Source organism: Phodopus roborovskii, unplaced genomic scaffold (assembly GCF_943737965.1).
Source record: "Phodopus roborovskii unplaced genomic scaffold, PHOROB, whole genome shotgun sequence".
In the NCBI taxonomy this organism is placed as follows: Eukaryota; Metazoa; Chordata; class Mammalia; order Rodentia; family Cricetidae; genus Phodopus; species Phodopus roborovskii.
In genome coordinates, this window is record NW_026126469.1 from 19,328,623 (window position 1) to 19,350,945 (window position 22,323).

Here is a 22,323-nt window from a genome sequence, read left to right on the forward strand (position 1 = left end):
CAGCCCACCACAAAGCAGTAAACTGGGGCCTATCATATGTCAGACCCTGTGAGTATCTGTGTATTAGGTATAGACTGGTGATTACCTTAGGTCAGACCCAGTGATCCCTATGCAGCCAGCCCATCATAACTCCCGGTGTCAAACTCAGTGTGAATGCCTAGAAAACCCCAATTACTGACAAGGGGAAAGCACTCTCCCGTACTGTCATTGCCTCTCATCTTAACTGTGCCCACTACTTGGTCCTCTGTGCACAGCCCAGCAGTGAAGAAAACCACGCGAGCTCTGGACATACCTGCTTGGCACTGCGCTCAAACACCACATATTGCTGGCACTGGTCTAATCGCCGCTTCTTCAAGGTCCAGAAGTGCAGGACACGATTCTCCCTCTGCAAGAGCTCACTCAAGATGGCTGTGGGAAGAGGAAGAGAGCAGCATCATGGGAAGGCACTACGCAAAGTCCCAAGTACATTAGAACCACTACCATTATCCCCCTGTAGGACTAAAACAGCATCAGAACAAAGCGGATAAAAGCTGAAGATAGATACAACTCCCCAAGGGATCAAGAGTAGGAGGACATGGTGAGGGCCTGCTTCTGAGGATCTGTCAATAGAACACCTTGGATGCAGATTCTCCACATACTAGTCAGACCTTATTTTAAGAGGCTTCGGAAAGTGAGCCCCCACAACAAAACAATTGTCACAGGTGATCTGGAGGCTAGCAAGTACGCGTGTGCTCTGCTAGAACTCTCTAGGCATTCCTGAGAGGCTTCTGGAGGAGAGACAGAGGGAAGTAAGCAGTAGTAAGAAACTGGGAAGACATATGGCCAGCCCACATAATAGGCCACAATCTCAGCCCTGCACAGGAGTCAAACACATGGCACTTCAACAGCAGCGCCACCGTTCCAAGCTGCCGAGCAGAGGGTGGGTGGAAACTGGGCTGCAATAGGGTCTACATGTGGTCTTGTGTCCACACTCCACGCAGTTTTTGATCTGATCCTAAGGAAGACGGAAAGTTCTTCTTATGTTGTCCCTTATGCTACTATGAGAATATATGTAAGGCACTTAATATGACAAGGGAGCCGTAGGGGGTATCCATCTGTCTCCTTACCTCTCTTAACACTATCTGATGATCTGGATTAATTGACTTCTTCCTTCCTTCCTTTATTACTCTCCCTGTCTCTCTCCTTCCTTCCTTTCTATCTTTCTTTGTTTTTGGTTTTGTTTTTGTTTGTTTGTTTGTTTGTTTTTTTGAGACAGGGCTTCTTTGTGTAACCCTGGCTATCCTGGAATCCTGGAACTCACTTGGTAGACAAGGCTGACCTTGAACTCACAGAGATCCACCTCCCTCTGCCTCCTGAGTGCGGAAGTTAACAGCATACATCACTACCACCTGGCCATAGATTGATTTCTTAAGTGTTTTAAATAGTATGATCCATGCTTGAAGCAAGCAAATTTATTTTGTTTTATATTTGCTTCTTGTGTCCTGCAAACTGTTAAATGTTGGTAAAATATACAACGATGGAGACATAGATAATCAATGTTTATTAAACATTCATTATGTGTCAGCTGCATTCTTGTGATGTGTGTATCTTTATGGTCTCCCCTTTGCAGATGAGGAAACTGAGGAAGACCTGCATGCGCAGACTCATTCAGATAGGAAGGGGCAAAACTTGGAGTTAGGTAGGATCTTTTGACCCGAGACCGCATCCTTATCTACCCTTGGTCTCCCAGGTCCCTGGCAGATGTCAAATACACATTACTGTACTTTACCGAGATGGCACAGCCCACACTGCAGTGCTTGTACTTCTTGGCGTCTGTTGATTTTACTTCTTCTTTAACAACTCCTGCCCCTGTGCTTGGAGGTTTGATGTAAGGATAGACTCTGTCTCTAACCCTTTAGGCTGAGAAGTTCCATAGGCCTCAGTGGCTCACTATCTATGCCTTAAGCATGGAATTCTAGCTCCTTCCCAGAGTGGTCAAATATACTTTCTCACTCTCAGGCTGACCTCTGGTTCAGCCAAGTGACTTGCTCTGGCATAGAGGCTGTTAACTGATATGACACAAATAGGAGCTTGAAATGTGTCTGTAAATTTGACTCACCCCTTGCCTTCCTGTTAACACAATGGCAAGAACTCTTGGGTAGCTCTTGGATTTAGAGCTCAGAATGAACAGACAAGAACCTTAGCCAACATCTGGAGTCTGAGGGACAGCTGCATTGCTGAGCTTAGCCATTGCAGCTGATGGCATGTTGATGGCTGCAACATGCAACATGCAATATGCAACCTGGACAAAAGATGCTCACGGTCAGCAACAGTGATGTTTTTGGTTGTTACACAGCAGTCTACTCCCGTGTGTAAAACCCTAGAGTTTGTGGCACTGGCTTTGGATCCAGTAAGCAGGGAAGGGGAAAAAGGAGGTCACATTCAGTGTTTGCTTCTAGTAGGCAAGGGTAGAAGAAGCTGTTGTTTCCTTAGTGTTTGTGTCCTGTAAAGGGCTTTGCTCACTGCACCTCTAGGTAAGCAACATAGTCAATCCAAACTATGGAAAGCTCCCAATGTTCCAGATGTCACCATTCCCCCTTCCTGAGAGCTTTCATAGATGGAGGTATATCCAGCCCCCTATGGGTGCCCATCCCATGCAGCGTAGGTGTCAATGTGGACTCCCAGCATAGGTGTCAATGTGGACTCCCAAGCAGCCATCTGCAGAAGTCAGAACATATGCTTTGAAATGTGCTGGAAGGAGAGGGTGACATGGAGTCAGCCACCCACAGGGCCTCATTCAAAGGCAAAACATGGGTGGGGCAGGAGCTCAAGTCCTCTTCCTGCTTTCTAGTGATTTGGATCATCCCACCTCTTGAGGGATCAGAGCAGGGAAGGGAACTCTACCTAAAGCAGACCTCTGATCCCTATTCTGACCATGGCGTCCCTAAGCCTGGCTTACCCCTCACTCCAAGTCACTTTGGGTCTTCTTCCCAGCCTTCCTCTCCAGGGCTGTGAATTTCTAACTGGACAAGAGGATGTGTGTAAAAATCGTTTCCTACATGACGGCTAATTTTGGTATCGCTGAGATCACTGAGAGAATGAAATGATGACTGAGGCCAAAGTGATCAGAGGATGAACAATTTGAAAGGGTATATATTATTTTTTATATACTCGCAGACTTTATAGAATTCAGAAACAATAAAGTGATCTAGAGCAGTAGTAATATTAATCCTATCTATAGATAGAATGCAGGTTCTGACTGTAGATTTGAGAGAACATGAAATCCCCTTTGTATTAGTTTCCAAGCGATATCAGTGTTGTTCAACCAGAACCATGTTTTGAGTAGCAAATGTTTAGAGAATCTTTCTACTAAGCAGATTTGGGGAAATCTTTCTACATGTTAAGAAACTGACTAAATCACTGGGACTGATTTCAATCTATTCCATACAGACTGTTTCTTCTTAAAGGAGATGCACAAGAGAACTTGAGATGAGAAGAAGGCTAAGTACTCTCAGCTTGTTAAGTGTGTGTCTGTGTGTGTGGTCCATGCAACTAAAGCGACCTGTGGTCTGGCAGGCCCATACTCACCTTTTACTTGCTGTTCAGGGCCCCTAGTGTGGCTGGCAACACTGGGCATGCTGACATTGTTCCTGTGGATGTACTTGAGAAACACCTCAGCATTCCGCCGTGCCAGAGTGCAGGCCTAAGAGAGACAAAGGTGTGAGGCCCTATCTCCAGTCAGCATGTGGAGTTCAAGATGTGAGAAGAAGTGTCTTTTTAGAAGGCTAAAGGACTTGATAGTGATGAGGATGCTGGAGAGATCCAGAGGGAGAGGAGCTCTGGAGGTCACTTTTGGTTCATGGAGACACTAATTCCAATTTAGAAGGCTCATACTCTGAGCTCTCTTTTAACCAAGTGTTTCTTTTTCTGTTTCAGACAGGAATCAGAAAACAGCTAGCCCTTCACTATCTATATGCTGTGCCATTGCTAATGTTCACACCCAGGCTGGTTTTCTTCTCTTACATGACCACTGATGGAAGCCCAGGGAACAGAAACCCACCCACTTGATGACATAATTCTAAATCTAAATGTAAATGGCCAACGATTTTCAAATTTATTTGATGGCCCATCATGTTCCCTTTACCTAAATAACACTAACAAGCACTCTCTTATTCAGAAATAATAATCTCCATGAAAGAGTTGGAGCCATTGAAGGCTGCCATCAGCAGTGGCTGGTGGAGAGGACAGGCCACATTCTTCTGACAAGTAGGATCAAGGGCTGGGAAGAGCAACAGGAAAGAAGCATTTCAGATTTGGAACATAGATCTACTGACAGAGTATTTCTAGTGTCCCTGAAGCCCATAAATCTACAAATTTCTCTAAAAAGATGTCTTCCCTATAGCTGCCAAACTAGTACATACTTGTTTACAGATTTTAAATTAATAAATTATCTGCAGTTATAAAAGGTTATCACTGTTAAATTTTAGAATCTTCTTATACTTAGCTTTTGATCATACAAATATATAGCCACAATGATGGTCATATAATAAGTATAAATATAACTTTTAAGTTGATTGGAACTCAAAGGCTCATGAATTGGAAGCCATTAGTAGAGGTCCAAGGCTAAGGACTTCTAGATGGCTCAACAAAGGAGGATAAACAGAAAGCTGAGCACTGCCTGTTGGGCAGCGATTTCCCACAGTGATAGGGAGTTTTTCTTCACAGCTTTAGGAATGCATGAAAAACATCAGAGCAGATGGTTTTATTTCTTCTTTAAAAGAATCATTTAATTTTATGAAGAAATAACCTTTACCTTTCTCTCTGTGTGTATGTGCATGCATTCTGTGCACACGTGTAGTGTGTATGTGTGGATGTATGTGCCCATACATGCATGTGAGGAGGCTGAAGGAGGAGGAGGCTGGGTGTCCTATTTCATCACTATCAACCTTGTCCTCCTGACAGTGTCTCTTACAGAACCAGAGTTAGGCTGGCAGCCAACAAGGCCCAGCGATACGCAGTCTCTGTCCTTAATAGTGCTGGGGGTGTGGAGTGTGTGAGGCCATGACTGGTTCTTTACATGCATGCTGGCAATACACACCCAGTCCTTTACACAGCCACTCTTCTCCACTAAGCATTTCCCAGCCCCAAGAAATACTTGTAATGCAATATTATTTATTTTTATTTCATGCACATTTGTGGTTTGTGTGAGGGTATCAGATCCCCCAAAACTGAAGTGACAGGCAATTGTGAGCTGCCATGTGTGTGCGGGGAACTGAACTAAAGTCCTCAGAAAGAGCAGCCAGTGCTCTTGACTGCCGAGTCGCCTCTCCAGCCCTCCAAGAAGCACTTTTATAACTTTACTTAAAATTCTTCACATGCTCCTTCCATTTTGTTTTAAATTCTGTTTTGTAATAGAGAACACTTTTAAATTATTTTAATCTCTGTATGGGAACACTCACTTATCTGTATTAGTAAAAGCTGCTCATTCAGAGTTCTGACCAAAACCTGTGCAGATACCAGAAACAAGGGAGGAGGAAGGTGTGGGGTCGGGGAGGGAGTCTTAAAAAAAGAACAAGAAGGTTTGGCCAAGAGCTAATAAAAAAGGCAGCTAGTTATAGAAGTGTGGTGGCATGTCAGGGTATACAAATTCTCTTTCATCTTTTAAGAACTCCGAGAGGAAGAACATGAAAGTGTGAGGTTTGCGGGGGGGGGGGGTTTGGGGGAGGAGAAGCCAGATGAAAGAAGGCCAAGAGCTGCTGGGGGACATTCAGAAGGAGTTTCTTCCCCACTAAAAGCTCAAATGCAACAGGGCTGGTTCCCCTCGCTGAAACACTAGGGCTGTATCAGAAACCCCCACACAGAATAAACATTGTGATATTTACTGCTAGTTGAATATTGCTATATTGATAAATAGTATCTAAATTTATTGATTAATAACTTTATTAAGTAGGTTTATGCTCTTCAGCTAAAAGATCATTTTAGGGTTACTTATTGCTCAATGGTAGAGTGCTTGCCTAATAGGTGCGAGGCCCTGTGTGCGATCCCTAGTATTACAAAAGGAAAAAAAACACACATTATATTTTTTTTTTTTTATAAATTAAACATAAGTAAGTAGAAGCATGTGACCATAACCATGTGATACTGGGAAACCCTAACATGGCTGTGGCAATAATAATGTATCAAGAAAGACGTATTTAGAGTGTAATCTTAGGACTATGAATTAACCGGGAGTTATGTCTTTAGCTTCTTCCCTCTTTACATAAGGGGCAGGAAAAACCCGAGGCATGGGAAGCCCTGGTGATGCAGTAGGTGGGTGCTGGCTGGTGGAAGAGAGGGCGGGCTCTGAGACCGCGTGTGGCAGTGTGCTCTGACCTTTAGGAAGGCTTCCTTCTGTTCTAGATGCTTGCTGAGGAGTGGGATGACGTGGTCCATCTCTGCCGCCGGCCCCAGCTTGTCTCGCCCACCACACCAGTCCTCGTCTCTCCGGTACTCCTGCTCTAGGCTCTCCAGAACACTGCACACCTAGTGAATCATGGCACAAAAGCTCAGTGGAGGAACTGCTCAGCATGAGTTCTCTGCAGACTTCAGCAACGGAACTCTACACAGTGACACATTGCATGTGAAGTTCAGCCTGGAGATGCAGAATGGCCACCACTGCTGAGAGACTCTGAAGAGAGATTTTGAGAGCCTGGTGACTGCAGCTTGGACTGTAACTGGAGGTGGAGAATTATTCTTTGCAGCTGATGTAAAGGAATTATCCTTTACAGCTGATGGCTAAGCTACAAGGGCTCATAATTTCACTCAGGAATATAATGAAGAGTAAGAAATGAAGAAACTGATTGGATATTTAGGGGTTTCAACTTGATATATCATATTTATACACACACACACACGATATCTCTCTCACATATATATGTATGCATATATTATATTGTTTAGCTGTATTGTTATAACCTCATGATAATTATGAATTATGCAGACTAGGCTAGGATACGATACTTGACGGCTTGCCTTAGCATCTGTCCTTGTCTGTCAGTCAGGAGCCTGAAACAGAGGTAAAGTGGAAAGCCATCTCTTGTGCAATTTATGGGCCATAAACAAAAATCATCTTTCTACTCCCCTGGGGACAGATGTTCTAAGTCCTACCATGAGGCACTGACATCTTTAGGACATCTATTATAAAATCACATTTCTTTCTGAGGGAGATTACATTGGAGTTAACCTCAAAGGCATGTATATAAATTCTTATTTTAGTTTTAAGAATTCAGAGAGGCCTTTCTGAGTGACCTTATAGATGAGCTCAGTGATGGGGGATGTACTTCTGTATATATGTTTCTCTTATTGGCTGATGAATAAAACACAGATTATCCTGTAGCTGGGCAGGCAGAATAGGCAGGGCTACCAGACAAAGAGAATTCTGGGGAAAGGATGCAGGAGAAGTTGCAGAGGGATACCATGTAGCTATTGGGAAGATAGGATGCCGGACATTCTCTGGTAAGATAAGACCATGTATCTAACTTAAAAGAAATAAAGGAAAAAAGAATATAAGTGAGGTAGAGAAAGAGAGGGTAGTAAGAGAACACCTGGTATTGGCTCAGCAACTGAGTGTTTAGTAGTAATGGGAAGAATTGGTGGGGGGATGGGGGTCTTATTGTTCATCTAGCTATGGAAGTTGTAGAATTATAAATTTTAACTTACACATAATTGTCTGAAATGCCAAATAAATAAGCAAATAAAAGTGAAAATAGAGGAGGAAACAAACAAAGATAAGACCATGTAGTCTTATAGTTCGGAGTTAATAACGAAGAGACAGCTAAACAGTAAGAAGCCTGAGCCATTGGTCAAACAGTTTACAAATAATATAAGTCTCTGTGTTTATTTGGGGCAAAGCAGTTGTGGGACCAGGTGGGACAGAAACCCTGTCTATACCTCAGAAGAGGACAGAGCATTCAAAGAGAGTTCAGAAGGAGAGTTAGGTTGAGTGTTGTGGTGGGAGTCTCATGGCAGCCTGGTATCATTGCAGGAAGGGTGCAGAAAATAACTCATCAGACCCTTGTCTAGCATGCAGAAGTAGATAGATTCCATGTCTAGTGTGGCAAAAACAAGCAAACAGAAATCAGAGACTCTTATACTTTCCATCCACAGCATTGGTTACTTGTTGGATTCAGAAGCAGGGGAGAGCACCTGCAACCATCTTGGCCTCCTCGGAAGAAATTAACTACTCTTGGGAAACAGTATGTTTGTTTTTGAGACAGGGTCTCATGGAGCCCAGGCTAGTCTCGAACTTACTATGTAGCTAAGGGTGACTTTGACATTCTGATCCAGAGCTTGCTAGTTAAGAACTCTACACCCTGAGCTATATCCTCACCCAAGGATGTGGATTTTTGGGTAGAATGTTCACTGAGTCATGAACTCAACTGAATGATGTCTCAGGCAGAACCTACTCCTGACAGCTATACATGCTTGCCATGTCACGAGAAGTCTGTCCCTGATCTCAAGGTGACTTGTCTAACCCCACCTTTGCCACTTTGTTTAACATAAGACACAAAGCTTGAAGGCAAGCTTGAAATGAAATAGGTAACAACATGCAGAAATGCTAAGACTAAGACACTTGTGATCTGTTCCACAACAGGAGTGAATTAACGATTTTAAGTGGTCTTGTACAGTAGATTCTGGGTTCTTTTGACTATGAATGTATTTCAAGGAGTTGCTGATCAAGAAGAATAAAATACACATTAAACAAGCTGGATGCAAAGTGCAGTTTGGAGTCTAGATATACCAAATTCAGTGAAATCCTCTGGATCTTAGATACTTAAACAGAAAGCAAATGCCAATGTGTATCACCAAGTGTGGGGGTAGCTTGTCACACAGTGTTATTATGACAATGGGTGACTGATAGACTGCTCAAATCTAGCACTCTTCACACCCACTTTCTACTTCAACACCTCCATATTGATCTAATGAGTTTGAGAAACTATTGAAAAAAAAAAGTCACATGGTTCCTTACTGTAAAGGGGGGGGGGATAAGAAGCCAATGTTAGTGTTCCCACAAGCCATTGTTTTGCTCTCAAAGGTTGGTGCTGACAGACCTGGCCTCGATGCTCTGCTATGATGTGAGGTAGGAAACAGTTTCTTCCATCTTCAGTTCACACCTCACAGACTTCCCCCTCACCTGCTCAGAGGTCTTGTAAAAGGCCACAGAGGCGTTCACTAGTTTCAGCCGGTCTTCCATCTTTAGCATGAGCTGCTGCCAGTGGAGGGCCACCTTCTCAGCACATTCCCGGATGGCGTCGGCATCGTAGTGTCCGGCCTGGAGCAGTGCTTCTGCTTTCTGCTGTACCTGCAGGGCGCTCTGGTGTGTCTTCTGCAAGGAAGTGGCGTGAAAGAGGGACTGGGCGCGAGGGGGGGGGGGGAGAGAGAGGTCCGTGGGAGCGGCCCAGGTGTGATATGGGAGGGGGTGGAGTGAGGTGTGATTGGAAAGATGCAGAAAAGTTAAAGAGCTTTAAATGACTGATCCATTTGTCGTGACGATTAATATACATTATTGTCTTTTAAAGCACATTTAAAAAAGGAAATCACACATTTTCATTTGTCTCTAGGGACCCTAACCCTGACCCCATTCTTAACTTTCTATTTCCATTACCCTAGATTTTAAGGACATTTCAGTTCACATAGGAGAGAAACAGAAGTTGTGTGGAAACCTGACCATTACTTCAATCTCATTTTCAAATCTAATCATAAAACTGCTCATCACTGAACTTTCAATGATTACAGATGCAGTATTTTACAAATTAAAGAAGCTCGTCCCCCACCAACACATGTCATGCAAATCTCAGCTGGCAACGCACAATCTTAGACATTAATAATCAATTGAAAAGGAGTCTGATAGAATGGGTAAACTTGGTTGAAAGGTCACTAGACCTGAAGAGTGACCTCCTTCAGTGCCCTCTCTCACTCCCTGGCCCCTACTTTATAGCTACTTCACCAAAGACACTCAGAAGCATTCGAGAATGAGCTCAAAGCAGGGATCCTTTTGCTATCTACAGAAGTTTTATTGTTTCTGGTTCTGGTTAACCATGTTCTATATCTTAATCGTAAGAGGATGGGGGACCTGGCTGGAGAACTAGGTGGCAATCCCCCTGCCCCAAAATGAGGCTCAAACTTTGTAAGATAAAACATATATTTGTTTCCGGTGCTAGCTAGTTTTATGTCAACTTGACACAAACCGAAGTCATGTGAGAGGAGAGACGCTCAATTGAGAAAATAACTCCATAAGATCAGGCTATAGGCAAGCCTGTAGGGCATTTTCTTAATGAGTGATTGATATTGGAGGACCCAGCCATCTCTGGGCTGGTGGTCCTGGGTTCTACAAGGAGGCAGACTGAGCAAGCCACAATGAGTAAGCTTGTAAGCAGTACACCACCATTGCCTCTGTGTTAGCTCCTCCTTCCAGGTTCCTCCCTTGCTTGAGTCCTGTCTGCTTTAGATTATTAACAATGAAGAGGAAGCTTAAGCCTTTGCCTTTCTTCCCCAAGTTTCTTTGGTCATAGTGTTCTATCACAGCAATAGTAACCATGACTAGGGCAACTCTGTGAGAAGGTCAGAGTGCCACTGACTTGGGAAAGTCATTGCAACCTCAGCTGCAACCATTAGCCTTTCAGCTATCAGTGTTAGCTCAGCTTGTGGTGGACAAGGGTAGCTAGAAGCATAGTGACACTCTAGAATTCCTTTCTACTCTGCTTGGGTAGCAGGGCGGAGACCATTCTTAATAGCCAATTTATTCAGCTGTCTTTGGGTCTGAGAGCAACCTCTTTCCTCTTCATGATCCTCACCACATCTACCTTCCCCTTCATCAGACTATCCTGTACATGCCTACTTACTTTGCTGAGTCTATAAAGCTTCCATGTGCTCCCCACCCTGCCAGAACCTGCAGCCCTCTACTCATGGATCTCCACCAGTATCCCTGGCCCCTTGTGCCTTTGCCTTCCTACTGAGAGCCATGGTCCTGATGACTGTGTCAGTGCTGGGCTCCTCGCTGCTAAACAAAGCTGAAGAAAGTAGACTAAAGGGTAGAGAAATCCCTACAGGTCCCTGATTGTCTTTGTTTTACTGGCACTGTTTCGTTTCCTAAACATAGAGGTGCCAAGGTCATCCCTGACTGAATGTTCACATCATCAGAGCCCTTATTTACTCCCTGGGTATCAGTTAGTTCCTATCTGAAGGTAGCCCACCTCTCACCCTTCTGAGGCAGTTGTTGCCATCTGATGCAGGGTACATGCCAAACCCGTTAGAAGCCAAACCCATCTCTTTAAAATAGCTCTCCAAAGTCACTGGACACTTATATTGGTGGCCTCCTCCTACTCATTTTCTTTGCCACCTAGAATTATAATCTTGACATCATCGCTGACTGTTGCTCCCTGTTCCTCCAACCCAGTCCAGCTCTTACAGCTTCATATAGGCACTTTTATGGAGGAAAGATGGCTAATTTTCTTGCTTGTAGTTCTAAATCCATAGACCAATCCCTCACATTTCATTTTCTTTCCCTTTTCATGTGTGGTCCTAAGATTTTATTTTGGGGTCCTGAACATGCCAAGGCCACATTCCACCACTAAGCCACATTCCAAGTTCATTGTGGACATTTCAGGCATTTAATTCGATGGAAGATGAAGTGATTATATTATAGTGACTTATTCCTTTTCATCCCTAAAGCTTTCATTTCAGTTCAAAAGTCATCAGTGGGTCCCTCATTGCTTCAAAACTAAGTCCAAACTGGCTGTCATAACAGCCCTCCATGACATGGTCTGTAACTGCTTCACTAAGCACACTCCACCCAAACCCACTGAAAGCAAGTCACAAACTTTCCTGCCTTGCTCTTCCTTCATCCTGTTCCTGATAAATGTCCCAAACCCCCTGTAAGCCTACCTGCCTTTGAAACTCATCTCAAATCTGCCCTTCTTCAAAGAGCCTTTTCAGGTGGCTTGAAACTCTGGGAACACCCCTTTTCCTTGAACTCCTTTGTCACTTAGCTAACCCTTAGAGAGTTCCAGTTGCTTAGAAGGTAAAGCTGTCACAGTGTGTGTGTGTGTATGTGTGTGCATGGTCAGTCAAATAGCTGTCACTTCTCCAAGTCTATGTATGCTCTGTGCTGGGCTTTCTGGTTCACAGGACCCTTCTACAGGTGATTTTATTTCCATCTCAGAGATTAGGACACACAGGCTAAATGACTTGCCTCAAAACCTACAACAAAGCAAGTGATAAAACCAGACTTGGGTTGACCTATTCCCAAATATATGTTCTTTTACTGCATGTTACTTTTTCTCTTGGATTAGAACAGTCTACAGCATTTCTTATCGGGAGGAAGGCTCTTCAGATGAGTGTCAGTGATTATGACAATTACCTTTTCTGCCCTTAATATGTAAAACCAGCATATAACTGTCATCATAAACTTGTTTTATTGTTTTTTCCTCACAGAGTTTGCAGTAATCTCGATTTTTCTATAATTTTTGTCATGTAATAAACTCTGTTCCTTACTCTGAAACTCATTATTCTGTAACAGTCTTGAGTCTGCCTTCCTCTTTAATTTCCTAAATGATAAATTCTTATCTGTGAGGCATAATCTTTGCTTTGCTAAGCTTAAGCCATTATTTTGCATTTACTTTTACTTCTTATCATCTAATCCTATTGAGTGTTACAGTTTTAAGATGTAGATTATCAAGGATATTAATATTTAGTAGGTGTAAGTGCAAGAAAATTGAACAAAATCAATTGAATTTATTATCCAGCTTTAACCACTTTTTCTGGTATAATATTTATTCTTAAATGCACAGGAGGAGTTCAAATAAAAATTGATTTTAAAATTGAGCTTCTTTCTACAAATGTCACAATTTTTGAAGACACATCAGTGTATCCAAGGCACCAACAAATAAGAATCCAGTTTGCTAATAAACTACACTGCTTTGAGACACTGGTTCTCTATTTGGAATGTTTTGGGGACAAATCCCGACCTTTCCAGGGAAACCACTAAAGCTAGGGTTAGCATTATCCCAGCTTGGCCAGGACCATTCTGGTGTATGACTGCTTTTCTGGCTTAATTATCAAAATAACCCTCTCTTCACTTTTCCTTTTGTTTAGTTTGAGATAGGGTCTCTCTATGTAACCCAGGCTGGGGCTGCAATTCTCCTGCCTCCGCCTCCAGGAGTGCTGGGATAGGAGTGGCTACCACACTTGGCTCCCCTTGACCTTAAAAATGTCTCAGATTACAGAACAAATTGCATCATCATCTCACCAATACTCTTTTATTTTCCTTATGGAACCACTGAACTTACTTTCTTAGGTTTCTAGAAGGCAAATTATACCCCTGCCCTACCTTCCAGCAACCAGCATAAAGGCCTGCTGTAACACAGGCACATGGAGAAAGCCACACTAGGGTGCTTATCCTCTCTATAAAATGGCTTGCATCTGGCCAGGTGTAGTGGTACATGCCTATAGTCCCATCACTCAGGAGGTTGAGCATTAGGACAGCTATGAGTTTGAGTCCTGCTTGGCTACATAGTGAGTTCAAGGTCAGTCTGGCTTACATAGGGAGACTTAGTCTCAAAAAACATTGCTTATATCCTCTCTGGCTCATTTTTCTCCTGATGCAGAGCCCAGTCTAAACTTAGTTTACAGAGGACCATAGGCTGTCTGGAGAAGGGACACATGGATAATTCTGTTTGCGCTCTTTGTTTATCTATCTATACCTTCCATTAACAAGATGTTCTAATAATTCTATCACCTCTGCTATCCTTGAGATCACAGACACCAACCCTAGAGTGACCTGTAGCCAAGCATCAATTATTTACTCAAGTAATACTCCCTCAAAGCCCCAAGAGTGTTTAGGAGACATTAATCCTTAGCCAGGCTCTACTACGTAACAATGCAGCACCATCTCCCCCAAATGAACATGTACGGCATACAAGGAGGAAGATGGCCAAGAGTTCTTTCTGTCGAAATCCCCACAACTTCATGTCATGCCCCTAGTCTGCTGCCTAACCCTCACTGCTGCCTAAGCCTATAAATCAGTGGCTCTCAACCTTCCTAATGCTGTGAACCTTTGACACAATTCCTCATGTTGTGGTGACCCCTAACTATAAAATTATTTTGGTTACAACTTCATAATTGCTATTTTGCTACAGTTAGGAACTGTAATGTAGATATTTGATATGTGACCCCTGTGAAAAGATCTTTTGATCCCCAAAGGGGTCTCCCCCACAGTTTGAGAACTGCTGGCATAGACACTTGACTACTCAGTACTGATTATAACCCTAATCTAGATCTCTCCTGAGGGTCTCTACCACCATGGATTTGGCAATTCCAGGAAGCTGTAACAGATATAAGACTCCTTGATTCTGGATAACTTTTCTCTACCAAGTGATTTGCTTATACTCTCTCTTCTGTGCTTTTCAGTCTCAAATTTCTGACAACATTTAAGACTGGCAGCAATTCCTAAGACTATATCAAGTATCTTATGGAAACATGTCATTCATCTTAATGTCATAGTTATCGGCATGAAAGATGGGTTCTGGAAACTCAAATGGCTGAATTCAATTAATACTAGTTTATAAAAGGCTAGCAATCAGTTGGATGGCTACATTAAAAGACATTTATGAGCATAGATAATTAAAATTCATTATTTTTTCTGCCATCATTATGTAAAAAGTTTTTCTAGTGGTAATTTTAAAAGAAAATAGCCCTTTTGTAATTCCAACACACTCAGAAGCAGGCAAAGTTCTATACTGAACCACATGCAACAAGTATCTGAGATTTTTATGCTTTGTCTCTTTCCCTACTGGTGCTAACTTATTTTGTCTTTAATATAGTTCCATGTCCCATTTCTTTTCTTTCTCAGACACCACTGAGAAGCAATCTGCTAAAGACTCTTTGGGAAGAGAGGGTCTTAGTAGGAAGATAATTGAAGATATTATTTAAAGCAAGGCAATGTTACTTTATCCTTAGTGGAATTTTCTTTTAAAATAGTTCTAGGAGGTAAATTTCTAGTTGCAGTTTATTCTTTAAATACAGCATCTGCTAATTTTACTGAACAGCTGCTTTCACAGTGCAAACTATACGGTACAGTCTGTTGCAGCCCTTGCGGTCACTGTTAAAAGCCAGAGTCCAACTTAGAATCCAAGTGTTTAAAAACATTAATCCACTTTACTGTTGACTTGCATACCTGTTTATTCTCATTTCTTAGTGTCTTTACCTTTTAGTTTGTATTTTTCACCGGGTATATAATTTGTAATGGGTAAAAAAACCTCACTATACCAGGGCCTTAAGGCACCATGAGCAGCAAAGATTCTCATTTCAAGTACGAATAGGTGACTCCTGATACCTTGGGGTGGAAAGAAACCTTCAGTCTGCATTCCTGAGTGTGAAGGAGGTGCCTGCACTATGCCACTAGAAAGAGCAAGAGCTCCACCACCTGAGGGAATGCTCACACCTCAGACCGCCATCCTATCTGAGTCCCAGAGTCAAAGACAATACGTTCAGATTTGGGTGTTACCTCGATGGCTAGTTGGAACTGTTCATGCTCCCGCTGCAGCTGCTCTGCCTCCGACAAAGAGCTGGCATTGACCAGACTGGCGTTGAGCATCGACTCTCCATTGCGGATCCATCCCAGAACCTAGGGGGGAGGGTGGGACAAGCACAGGTGAATGGCTTCTCCAGAGCGGTTGCCTTCCATATGGGTGCTTCCGTCAAAGCACCCAAATGTGCATTCTCTGTTAGAGAGAGGCCAGCAAGGATCCTGGCCAGTTATTGTCCCCGTCTCCATCGGTAGCTGGTGTCATAAGGCATATACTTTATGTACCAGCTTTATTCTCAGCTCTATATGTCTCTTCTTCCCTGTATCGCCCTGCTGTTCCCACCAAATTAATTAACAAAGCTTCATCTGGCTGCATTTTATGCATGCCTAAAGTTCAGGACCAGAGAATGGTATAAATAAATTCCAATTGTTGGTATTTTTCTTTCTGCTTTTATTTATTTACTAAAATATTCATGTAACACATTTTGATTATATTCTTTTTTCTTCCCCAATTCTTTTTTTTTTCTTCCTATTTTTAAAGGGCCCAGCTCAAATAACAACTTCTTGAATTTGTCCACACCTTACCATTCTTGTTAGAAGCAATCTTTCCTTCCCCTGGTATGACAGTGCCACTTTGTAGCACTTTAATGTGGCTTACCACAGAATGACTTTGGTTATTTCAACCTGCATTTACCTCCCTCTTAAAAAACGTGAACCCCCCCAAAATCCAGAGCAATCTTCTACTCAAATCTGAATCTCACATAGTTCACATAGCTGCTAGCTACATAGAAATGTTTTAAAAGTAATGAAGATTACCCCGGTCACATGTGAGCAGTAGGCCCTACTGCCACTACCATATATAACAAGAGTATATACAAGCTCGAGGAAGCAAACAACTCCAAGGAAGGACGGAGAAAGCAAGCAAAATTCACAGAACCCATCACTTTCTGAAGGGAAAGTAAAGTATAACCAACTTAAATTACCCAGTGGCCTGAATCCAACTTCTAGGTTTCCTAATAAGCACTGGGGTGATTAGAAGCCTAAAATGGAAAGTTCCAGGAGGGAGGAACAAGAGTGAGTACTATCTAGAGAGTTCAAGGATATAGAGATGTTGCAATTGTCACGCTAAGAGTCAGTACAAATAATCAATCCAAAGAGCAGACCTAGACTCTAGACCTACCTGGTGTGTGGCCACTGGAACTGTCTAGCATCTTCTTTTCTAGGGAGCCTGAGACTCTTGCTTAGGGAGGAAAATAAATTCTGAAATTTCAAAATCAGTGCATACCATCCTTATGTTACTCCTTGTAAAAGAGAAGACACTTCAATCTATTCCAGATTTATTCTCAAGCTTTGTATTTCCCTTCATTTTCTTGTGTTGAACAACCGGAAAATACTGAGACTATTCTCCTGCCCCATAACTCTCATAGGCATCATTCCCAAGTAGAAATTGAGTGATGCCTTATTGTGCATAGATAACATGAGGGACAAATCCTGCTGGAGCTGGTTTATTTGGATTGAGTTGTTAACTCATGGCCAATCTGGCAGATTGTGGATGAGATGCCAATCTGTAATTAGCTGCAGGGAATAACTGTTCAGCATGTATGTGTAAAATCCTTGTTGTCCCTGGTGGACTGGGGCTGGCTGGCTAGAGGTGCTAATGACTTTCAAAAGCTGCCTGTTAATCTGGGTATATGCATTCATAGACTGCATGGCCAAATTCTTTGTCTCTTTGGAAAACAGAGCTCATATTGTATATTTTGAACTACGTCCCTCTACCATGTTTCACTGCTTTCTACTTGCTTTGGAAACTCATTTGTGGGTGTCATCAAAATACCTTCTGCATGTACATCACAAGTCAATGTTAGTCTAGTTCTCCTGAGTCTTGCTAGAACATTTTTCTCTAGCTCTAGCCAAGTTAGTTACAGCTATGGTAGTGGGAACACTATTTATCAACATCCCCACTGAGTAATGCCATGTATTCGAGTATCTACCGCTTTCAGTAAATCATAACACATTCTTGTTCACCTGTACTTCCAAAATTCTGTCTGTAAATTATTCTGAGACTTTAGAGAGTCCTAAAGATCTGACTTTAGGAATACTAAAATGCATGGAAGTTTATAGACATGGCTTTAATCCAGGCTGAAGCTAAGCATTGAGTCAGTTCTGGACACAGAGGTGACATAATGAATAGGAACAGCAGACCATCTGAAGTCAGAAAGCCTCACTTTGTCCCTCCCTTGGCAACATCACTTAACTTCCCTGAACCCCAGGGCTCTCATCCATGTCTGGATAGCTCTCTCTGTCCTTTGGCCTCACAGGCTGATGCAACACACCCAGAAATGTTAAGCCTGACGATCACAATGGTGTTGGCACTAGTTTTGATTTTCAGTTTGGAGCAGAGATAGGTAGGTAGGGCTGTGGTTATTTAGTTATAATTCTTGCAATGAGGGAAAAAAGTCATTTAACTGTATTCAATTATTTAAATGAACTTGTTGGCACCATTTTGACATCAGATCAGTTTCTTAGGTTGCTGTCATTATTCTTTGTACTCAGATCACTGTTGGTGTAACTTTCTGTTATGAGGTGCTTTCTGTCTTCCTGGTTTTTTAAATTTGTTAGTTATTATCCTTTGAGCATACAAGTGTGTGGTAGGTAGGAGAAATACTGCAAATAAAGTGAGGACATATTGGTTCCATTAATGTCCAACTGTGACTTTGGAAACATTTAACTAAAGGTTGGTGTTCTCACTTGCAAACTGTGAATGCTTTCCTTTACTGAACAACAGGGCTAGGCTAGAAATAAAAGCTGTAACGTAAAAGCATTTGCTTTTCAGATCACAATAGGAAAATTTACACTAATCAACTGCAGTAACAATTTACTTAACGGGCTAATGTTGTGGATGTAAATCGTCTTCCATAGGCTCATGAGTGTGAACGCTTAGTTTCACGACAATCCCACCCACATCACTAGGGAGGAGGTAGGTTACAGGGTAGTTAGTCCTCAAGGTTTTAAACAGTGACCCATTTGTTGCTCACTTTAAGCTTCCTGAGCACTAATGGCTCTGACACATGCCCTTCCTCCACCTGCCATGTCATCCCCACCATGAGAGACTGTATCTCTCTAGAACTGTTAAGCCAGGAGAAACCCTTCCTCTTGTGAGTGGCTCTCACCAGGGTATTTTATTATGGCAAGGAGAGACTTTGATGGAGACTTTAAAGGTCATTTCCTGCTCTAACATCTCACACTTCTTTAAAAACCAAAGATGATCTCTCCAACCACAGGGTCTCGGAAAGAAACTGAATATGGAGAGACCAAAGACTGGGAAGAATATTACTGTCTGGGGAAACTAAGTGCTAGGCCAAGAATTCAGCTTAGTGAGAAAGCTGAAAATACAGACCTATGTTTCCCTAGGTCACAGGGGCTGAGATAAGCTAATACCAGGAGGAGACAATGGTTATCTGCATGTGATAAAGCCCTGCAACTGGGCAGCCCAGACTGGATGTCTTGTAGGTTGGAGAAATGGCTTATAGATGTCTGTTTTCCAGGTCATACCTACCAGGAAGCCAGTGTTCTCAAGGCAACTGACTCGGTTGTTACTGTAGATGACCTCTCTCGAGGGATGATTCTTTCTGCAACTCCAACCACAAAACAAATTCTTGGCTCCTTAGATGTCTACCTTCAGAATACCTAAGTTCTGAAAGTTCACGAGATCATCTATGTGTTCATCATTTATGGTTTTATAGGCAGTGCCCATATTCCTTATGTCTTCTTACATCTCCATTTGGAAGCAATGCCCTTTTGTTCCTCTCACTTGGCCCTGTCCCAGCTCCTTATTAACCCTGATATACAGTCATTAAAGCTGAACACAGTGTTCATCACAGAAGCATAAGGACAAGCTAATATTTTTTCTTTGTTTCCAGTGTCTACCCTGATCATAAGCAAATTCTGGCCAGATTTGGCCCAAAGAAGCAATTCAATATTTTACAAATGCATTTTAGCTCATTTCATGTTAAATATAGTGCTCTGTGGGCATACATATGGAAAAGCATTCTATTTCATGCCATTAAGTCATCTATCTACCTTCCCAAACATCCTGAATTTATTTGATAGATGTGAGGTCATCTTTACCACAAAGTAGTAAATTTCCTGGAAGAGACCAGAGAATTCTGTGGGGTCTGGAAAGTAATCTGGGGGGGCATGTGGGTGGCCTGGGGACCTGAGTCGTGTGTTGTAATCAGGCAGCTGTTCCCCTTGAAGGTCTGCATTGCTCCAGAGTTGAGTGCACTGACTATCTTAGATACATGTAATCCCCAGGAAAGAAGTCAGTGGCATGCATCAATTTCACTTGTTTGGAATAATTGAAGATAAATTTCAATCTAATGTCTATGAATTCCCCATTCTTCAAAGCTTCACCTTAATATAATTTCTAGATAACTACACTTAAGATTATGATGGCCATACCCAGTCAAATCTAAACCTTTAAAGTGTGAGCTCCAACAATGGAGCTATATTGTCCCCTTTCATTTTGACTTCATTAATGGTACTTTAAGCTCTCTCTCTCTCTCTCTCTCTCTCTCTCTCTCTCTCTCTCTCTCTCTATATATATATATATATATATATATATATATATATATATAGTCTGAAGCCTGAATCTGAACTTAGCTACACTGATCAATACTGACATCTAAATTAACTCCCTTTCCCAAGTGTCAACAGCTTAGACATCAGTATTTCCTGCTCCACTAATTTCCGTCAGACACAGATGCTTCATGTGAAACTGGATCAGATGGACCCTTGAGGAAGCAGCCTGAATTGACAAGGAAAACAACCCTGATAAATGAAGCACGGTGGCTTAACCAAGCAGCGGTCCCTTGCTGCTACGAAAGTCCGCTGTCCTTGGAAAAGGCCACTGTGGGTTTCTCGAGAGTCCGATGAGCATCATTCATTCTTTTTTGTTTATTTATTTTTTTTTTTTTGTTTTCAAGACAGGATTTTCTGCACAGCTCTAGTTGTCCTGGAACTCATTCTATAGACTAGGTTGGCCTTGAACTCAGAGAGATCCTTCTACAGATCATCGATGCCATGCCTCTGAGAGACACCTGCAGAAGGACATTCTGTCCTCTCATTCATTAAATTATGAATGGGAATAATACAGCTATAAGATGCTGGAACAACACAGAAAACAATACACAAAACTAAAACTTAAGGGGTCTCTTCCAAGTCTGAGAGGAACTCTGCTCTCTGCTTTGTTTGAAAGTTCGTTCCTGGCATCCGCTACTCATGAAAGTGAGCAGGTATGGGCACATGGGCAGACTTTGATGTGTTGCAGCTCTGCTGACCTCGAGCAGACACCATTCTCTGTGGAGCCTAGGCTACCCCTGCCGGTCTTCTTGGACATGGCCAGGCCATGGAAGCCTGCCTGTGCTCTGCTGTTGTTTCCCTGTTTCCCTCTATGGCTTCTGCATATGTAGGGTGGCTGTGGGGTCCTGTGGAGGAAAACCCCGGACTTTGGAGGTCCAAGTTTTGGCTAACAACTCAAGAGGCCCCTTTAATCCTAGGGTACCTGTTTTCTCACTTGTAGACAATATTTTCCCTCAAGGGCTTGCTCTCAAAAAGTAGGATCTTTCTTTTCTTCCGTATGAAAGCAACGCACTACCATGACTGTTAAGAGTATGCACATTACTATTCTCAGCCTGCTGGCATCTCTACCATGCCATCCATATGAACTACAGGTCTTCCCAGAAGCTCAGGTGGGACACTGGTATGGTTAGGTTGAGAATGTCTAGACGGCTCAGTGACCAAGCCAGAAGTATTACTCCTAGATCTTCAGTGCACAAGTGTGTGAGGTCCTGCAGTGTTGATTGGAAGAGAAGGGCAGTGAAGGTCACTCCACCCAACATGACAACCTTGTGAAAGTATGACAAAAGCATCAGCAGGGGCCATCCTAAATGCAAGTGCCTGGACAACAGTTAAATAAAATGACATGCTTATGCTAACCTAGTTGACTTCAGTCTCAGCTCCACTCACTACTGCACATACGGATAAATGTTTAAGAGCGGACGTTTCTTCTCCACCTAGAATAATTCCGGAGGTGGAGCTTGACACCAAGAAGCAGGACACTGGGTCCCTTTGGGGAGTGTGGAGCAGACACTGAAGTAAGACACTGCAGAAAGGCATTCCTAGACCCCTGGAGGGTGGCCATGCGTTTGTTCCTTGTTGTGATCATTGTCTGGGGACCCTCTAGGCTTTAGTGGCTTCATCTGAAGAAAGGAAATAGTGTCTGCCTTAGACAGAAGCTGTGAAGACTGCTGGACACAGAAAGGGCACACAGAAGTAAGAGCTACTGTTTTCATTTCTCCAGTCTCACTGTGTCCAAGAGAAGCTTCCATCGCTGTTACAGTAACTGCTACTTATTCTGCTTATGACAGCAACGTGTACGACTGTGTCATTGTGCATACATTGCTGGATGTCTGAGCATGTCCGCCTTGTGCAGATAAGAATCAGATAAGAATCCCCCCTTAACTTTTAAATGTCAAGAAAATGTTCTTGTATGATACATATGTATGTATTCACATGTGTGTGAATATATGGAAGCCAGTGCCTGATGCTTGGTATTTTCCTCAGTTTCTCTCCACTTTCCATGTGGATGCTGGGAGCTGATTCTCTCCAAGGACAACAAGTGCTCTTTACTTGCTACTGAGCCATCTCTCCAGTCCCCACACTGCTTTCTGAGATAAGATCTCTTACTTAACTGGGAGCTCACCAGTTCAGCTAGACTGGCT

At 42.7% G+C, this 22,323-nt stretch overlaps 1 protein-coding gene across 7 annotated transcripts in view; it reads right to left on the reverse strand.

The window, feature by feature from the left end:
• Positions 1-22,323, reverse strand: part of Kalrn (kalirin RhoGEF kinase) — a 503,507-nt gene that overhangs the window by 219,679 nt on the left and 261,505 nt on the right. For 5 of the 7 annotated variants that reach the window (XM_051191388.1, XM_051191389.1, XM_051191390.1 and 2 more), the window contains exons 16-20: positions 15,521-15,640; positions 9,152-9,370; positions 6,352-6,501; positions 3,568-3,682; positions 293-408 (exon numbers count right to left, since the gene is read on the reverse strand). In XM_051191388.1, the coding sequence (XP_051047345.1) occupies positions 293-408; positions 3,568-3,682; positions 6,352-6,501; positions 9,152-9,370; positions 15,521-15,640 (720 nt within the window). The remainder of the gene's footprint in view (positions 1-292; positions 409-3,567; positions 3,683-6,351; positions 6,502-9,151; positions 9,371-15,520; positions 15,641-22,323) is intronic. The other 2 variants (XM_051191394.1, XM_051191393.1) reach the window with 1 other exon arrangement.